Below are 6513 nucleotides of genomic sequence, written 5' to 3'. Positions count from 1 at the left end.
GAGTTTTACACCAACAACACAAACATGAAAATTCCTGCCAGGTCACAGTAGGACTACTAGAATACCTCAAATTAAGAATGTGTTAATAAAATCGGGACCAAAATGTATACTCTGAATCCCAGTTCTTCTTTCTTGCTTCGTATCAATATGTGATTATTTTTTTTTAGTGGATAGACTTGTGTTAATGTCCTAGTTCAGATGAGGTGATACAAAAGGTCCTCCTTTGAGTTTGTTCACTCCCCTCTCCTGTCAGCATACACGATGTGTGTTGTGACTTCCAGTCTTCAAAACTTGCGTTAAAGTCTTGCTTCTTACCACCCTCTGGTTTGGAACAGTAGGTACTTTAGTAATGCTCTCCAAGCAGATGAAATATTTTTATCTTTACTATGTAGGTGGAATGCATGTTGCTGCATTTGTTGTTTTACTATTGAAGTCATCCCTGCTTAAATACTGTTGTATTTTTGCATGAATAATGTTTACAGATAATGGGCTTGATTTGCCTTGTAGAAGAACCTGGGGGCAGGGGGACTGTGACGTTCTGGAAGACTCTCCCAGAAAGGTTTTCTGAGTTCTGGAAAGTGCATTTCACCACATTTGATAGAGATGTGATTAGTTCCACTTCACCTGGAATTTTTAAAGGTCCTCAGGTCTTTTTTTTTTTTTTTTTGTTCACAAACCTTTCCAAGTTCAAGGACCTCTTATTTGAAACCTGTAAGAGTTCTGGAAGGTATGTGTTTGAAACGGTGCCCTTTGTCAACATACTGCTTCCTATGCATGTCTTATCTGTGCCAACTCCTGATGCTGTTGATGCTGCTGTTACTTCTTTGCAGTATGATGACTGAGTGTGCAATTTCATAATTTACAGCTACTGCACTGAAGTTCTTTTGTATCAACAGCTTCCAGCGATTCTGGAGCTTCACAGAGTTGTTGGCCTTAATCTGGTTAATTGCAGTAGTGTGACCTCAGGACCTTAATATCTAAGGAGATGAAAACAGTCATGGAGCACTTTGTCTTGAAGATGGCTCTGCATTCCTTGAAGAGTGTAAGGAAATTCCTTATACTCTCTCTTCCTAAGAAGATGAAAGCCCTAAACATAAATCTCAGAGAACCAATCCCTTGATTAATTTTTTTATCCCCCCCCCGCCCCATCAGTATAGCTTATTACCTGTTGAATGTTTCAGTCCTCCTTCAAGGAGATTATAGGTAGGCTGCTTTGTGTATGTTCAAGCATGCTGTCAGTCAGCAGAGGAGTCTCCACTATGTGTTTGCATTTAATGATTTTACTCAACCTTCAGTCATGTTTCTGATTGGGTTATATTCTGTGTTTGAAATAGAGGACTCCTTTAGCTAGCTATGGGTGGATTTGACAGCTACTTGTTCAGCAGCATAAGGGCATTCTTTTTTGTTGGGGTTTTTTTTGTATCCTTAGTTTTTCTCCTTTTCTTGATACTTACGTCTGGCGGATTTTTTACATTTATACCTATTTACTTTGAATCCACGCTCGTCTTTCCTTTCTAATACTTATCTGCCATGGTAGCTTAATTATTAATTCAGTTTTTAACTGAAGTTTTTTTCAGTCTGGCAGTACTGACTAGCTCCAAACAAGGTAACTTGTAGTCCAGCGCTGGCTTTGAAATTGCTCAAAGCCATTACTGCCTAATTATTCCATAGGCTCCAAATGCCTGCGTCATTGCTTCCTTTCATAAGAAGCTTTTCCAGAGTCTGCTCAGCTATTCATCTGTCAATGCTAGGCCACTGGATCCACAAGCTTTTTCTGTGTTAGGTGTAGTCAAGTACATGGATGTTAATCAGTCTTCCAGGATATAGTGCTTTAAAAAAAGGAATTGCTCTTGCTGTAGCACTGGTTTTGATTGCTAGCTGTTTCTTGAATCTCCACTGCTTTTGTTCTGCCAGTTATTTAAACTTAATGTAATTATTTTTGGCATTAGGTTGGCTACAGGCAATTTATTTTAGATGTTGATGCCTCAGAGTTTTTATTGTTTGAATTGTCACCTGTCAATTTAGACTCACTTCTGTAGTCCAACCAACCTATTGAAACTCATGTATTGTATTCAAGAATTATTTTCTTTTAGTTAATGAACTTTAGAAAATGCCCTGACTTCTGTCCAGACATCATGTTACAGAAACACTGTAATGGGAAAATACAAATAACACAGGTACTGTAGGACAATGTGGGAAGTGCAATGCAGACATAGCCAAGTGATTTAATGTAGCTAGCTTCTGTCCAGCAGGATTCGAGCTCCGTGCACAGCCCTAGACCTGCTGATCCTCTTGGGATGACTTTGGGACTAAGTGTTTGTCGACTTGTCACACCTTCCTGTGACAGGTTTTACAACAGCTTATTTTCATGAGGTCCTAGAATCCTGGTGCATGGTAAGAAAATACCCAAGCAGCTTTTTGTTGAGCCATATCTAGCTCAGCTGTAGTTAATAAACCCATCTGTTAGACTTTGATAACTCTGTAAATCAGACAATTTTCTGTTTCAGCAGTGCTGAAGCATACAGACTAACTCCTCATGGATCATGTGGTTCAGTTGCTGCTATGTGAAAATGTAGTTGACTTTTTCAGTTGGAACTCGCCTGCAAGCAGGGCTCCTCATCCTTTCAGGACAGCTTTCTCTAAGCCCAGTAACAGTCCATCCCAGGAGTTAGGTAAATGAGCAAATGTGTCAAGAGACCAGATTTGCCAAACAGGGAACTTATGACTGAGCTCTGGTGGGGAGGGTGAAGAGAGAAATTAGCACCCATAGATGTAGATGAGGCTGAGATTCTCAGTGCCTTCTCTGCATTGATCTTCACAGACAAGGTCTTACGGGCCTTTGTGCCTGGAGATGGGATTGAAGGAGGAGAGAAACTAGTAGTAGTACAAGATTATTGATGGATCTCTTGAGAAATATCAAGTTCATGGGATTAGATAAGATGCTTCTGAGGGTGCTGAGAGTGCTAGCTAATGTTCATCGCAAGTCAGCTTTCTCTTTGAATAGTTGTGGAGATCAGCAGTGGGCCTCAATGACTGGAGAAACACATGTTGCAGCTGTCTTCAGGAAGGGCAGGAAGGTTGATTTGGGGAACTGCAGGCTGGTCAGCTGTACTTTGGTCCCTGAGAAATTGTGGAGCAAGTCTGCTTGGAAACCATTTCTAGGCATATGAAGGTGAAAACAGTAATTAGGATTAGCAAGCATGGATTTACCAAGGGTACTTGTCAGCCAGATTGTCTGCTGTGATGGAAAAACTTGAACTGTGGTTGAGGAAAGAAAAGCAGTGATGTCATCTACTTTGACTTCAAGAAGGCTTTCACAATGGTGTCCAAGAGCATCTTTGTGTCTCATTTGGAACATTACAGCCTAGATGAGACTGCTAGGTAGATAAAAAGACAGTCTGGATCATTGAGCTCGGAGAGTCTGATTTGAGGCATGTCATGCTTAATATCTTATCAGTGACCTGGCACAAGCAGGACTGCACCCTTAGCAAGTTTGCAGGTCTTCGATGTGGAGGGGTGTGCAGTCAGTATGTTTGAATACATGGCTGCTGTCTGGAGGAACCAAAATTTCTCAAAATTCATAACAAAAGACAAAACCACCTTTCTGTTATATAGAACACCAGGGGAAGAAAAGGGAATAAAATAACACCAATTCTTTTGTGTATTTCTTAAATGAAACAGCATCTGTGGCATTGTTTGGAGAACCTGAAGTTCTGCATTTTCCTCCACTGCTGAAATCCATGCATATGTGTAGATACTTCTATGTGTTCTGAATTAATACTTCAGAGGTTTTTGTATGTTAAAAGTTGAACTATAGCAAGCCTATATCAGAAAAGGTTGGAAGGTGTCATTTGCAATTGTCTAGCTTTTTCACTTTTTATAAATTCTAACCTCGTAATTGTAATTCTTCACGGAGAAATTTAGGGGCAGGCTATTTCTCTAACTTGATCAGTAACACACTACTCAATTTTGAGAATTATTTGAAAATCTTCATTTTGTGTTTCTGGATTACATCTGACAACATAATACTAAAAATGTTGAATGCTATTCCCTTTCTGTTGCAGTTACTGAAGGCAGATAGACAATATAGCTACTAATGGAATAGCTAATAGTGACATAGGATGTTTATTATGTGCTTTCTTGATGGTTTTTGGGCGGTTTTTTGTTTGTTTTAAAAAGGAACATGATGCCAGTTATGCTCTCTTACTCTATCTCGTATCAACTCTGTAGAACCTCTAAAGCTTAGATGAAAGAAAAGGTGGATAATTGGGAAAAACTTAAGTTTTAGACTTGGTGCTTTTGCTGGTTGTGAGGAATCACATACTCTGACTCATGTCACTTAATATTTAGAGATTGCATGTGAAGTTGTTACTGAAATATAGTATATAGGCAGTTAAGAGCATTTAATGCAAGGCATGCTGCTCTTAAATGTATGAAATCACCTCTGTAGAGCAGTTTGTGTTTTAAGTTTCTTTGTACAAGTAACTGTGTTTTGTTTCAGATTATGGAGCTCTGTGGTGCAACAAGACTCGGCTATTTTGGAAGAAGTCAATTTTACATTGCTTTGAAACTTGTTGCTGTGGCCCAGTCTGGTCTCCCTCTAAGAGTGGAAAGCTTAAATACAGGTAAATCACAGGATGGGGGGGGAATTGAGTTGCTAAGCAGAATTTCTGTACTTGGCTCACAGATTCTTGTAGAGTAACCTTGTAAATTAGTGTGGTATGTCTTTCTATACATGTTGATAACTTAAAAAAATTGTGGAGAGACTATAAGGGAGTGTATTCTTACTATGCAATAAATGTGGTGAAATACCTTGCTCTTATTGAATAAATACTGTGTTCATCATGGGGTAAATGAACAACTACTGCTGACTATTGTGTAGGTACAAGTTCATTCTATAGATTATGAATGTGAGAACTTGTGTGATATATTCTCTGAGTAAAGTACTAGTAGGACTAATGTGAATTGGAATGAAAAGAATGCAACATTTGCAGGCTTTTGTAGTTGCTGAGTTAATGAAGCCTTGATTGCAACAAATGAAAGGTCGTCTTTTCTAAAGTCACATTCCTTCGCACTTGGCTTGACAGTTTTCTCCCTTCTTAGCACAAGTATGAAGATGAGTGGTTTAAGATTTTTCTAGTGAAAAACCTGACCTGTAAAAGATGTTTGAAGTCTGTTATCAGCCAAAACACCTGTTATCCTGCTTTTCAAAGGTCAGCTGTGGTGTTGGTAGTGAAATAGGAACAGGAGAAAGACTCATGCTAAGAAGATGGTTCAGAACAGCGGAAAGAGCTTTGATATGAGGCTCTGCTGTAGCCTTCTGAGTGACATAAGTTGGTACATGTCGATGTTGCTCTGTGAGATGAAGAGAGACTTAGGAAGACACAGTAACGAGTTTTAAGCCACCATAGCCCTTTGCAGCATAGTACACAACTCACAACTTAGAGGTATCTTTGGAGCACAGCTTTGCATTAAGATGACTTCCCTAGTAGATTTTATGTCTGTAGAATACATGTTACGATATTATTTATATATGCTAGTAATTACAAGAAAGTTTAGGAGTTTTTTGTGTCTAAAGGATATGGCTTAAACAGAGTAGTTAAGGAGACTACGTTAAAAACAATCTGATAGGACTGAAGTATTTGACAAAGCTATAAAAAAGAAAGGAATCATCGTGTATGCTTTTACAGTTATGTTTATTCTAGGCTTGTACAAACAGTATATACTGCTTTCATGGTTTTTTGTAGCTTTTTGAAAAAGTGCATGGTTTCAGTCAACATTTTGCTAGTATTCAAGTTCCTTTCTGCTGATAAGCCACCCTATGTTTATAAACTGTTTCCCTAGTTTTCCCGGTGAGTGTTCCCAAATCTAAAGCTTCAGCAAGTTGTAGCGGAATGCCCTAGAATCAGAAGGGAAAAGGGACCTTCGACTCTTAATATCTGATAGAACTGGGACTTGATATAACAATTGTGGAATTTCTCATCAAATACCCATTGAAGAAGGCAAAGATTAAATCTGTGTATGTAGCTTTTTCCAGGGCTTTTATATGCTTGGTTTTATTTTAATGCAAGATACCTTAACTGGAAGGAGCTTTCCTATTAAAAAAAAAATCAGAAGAAATTTGAAGGAGGGAATTGAAATGAAGGTACAGAATTAATTCCAAAATATAAAATATGTTGCTGTAAAATTAGCAGCCATTGGAACTTTTATAACGGAATACATTTCCTTGTTTCATGACGATACTAGAAATACTTGTAATGGTTTCTAGACTTCTAGGAATAGGTTTCTGTAACTGGTTCCAAACCTACTAAATACAACAAGTACAATTGACAGAACATTTATTTTTACCCTAACTGTTTTTAGCTTTGGTTGTCTGTTGCCTTGGTTGCAGTGGTTCCAGTCCTGTCTATGAAGTTCCTGCTCCTAGGATGATTCAAGTGTTGTTGTAGCAGCTACTAAACAGCTAAAATACAGCAGGCTGAAGACTCATAAAATGATTCTGAGCTTGAGTTA

The 6513-nt window shown here is 38.5% G+C and overlaps 1 protein-coding gene across 2 annotated transcripts in view; it reads left to right on the top strand.

Moving 5' to 3' along the window:
- The first annotated feature begins 4495 nt into the window (after nucleotides 1-4495).
- Nucleotides 4496-6513, top strand: part of REPS1 (RALBP1 associated Eps domain containing 1) — a 53831-nt gene continuing 51813 nt past the window's right edge. Inside the window, exon 1 of one of the 2 annotated variants that reach the window (XM_009319100.1) lies at nucleotides 4496-4625. In XM_009319100.1, the coding sequence (XP_009317375.1) occupies nucleotides 4505-4625 (121 nt within the window). In that variant the 5' untranslated portion in view covers nucleotides 4496-4504. The remainder of the gene's footprint in view (nucleotides 4626-6513) is intronic. The other variant, XM_009319099.1, reaches the window with a different exon arrangement.

The sequence above is a fragment of the Pygoscelis adeliae genome, unplaced genomic scaffold (genome assembly GCF_000699105.1).
Source record: "Pygoscelis adeliae isolate BGI_AS28 unplaced genomic scaffold, ASM69910v1 Scaffold172, whole genome shotgun sequence".
In the NCBI taxonomy this organism is placed as follows: domain Eukaryota; kingdom Metazoa; phylum Chordata; class Aves; order Sphenisciformes; family Spheniscidae; genus Pygoscelis; species Pygoscelis adeliae.
Note: the sequence above shows the minus strand (reverse complement) of the source record. Positions and strands in the feature narration are given on the sequence as shown.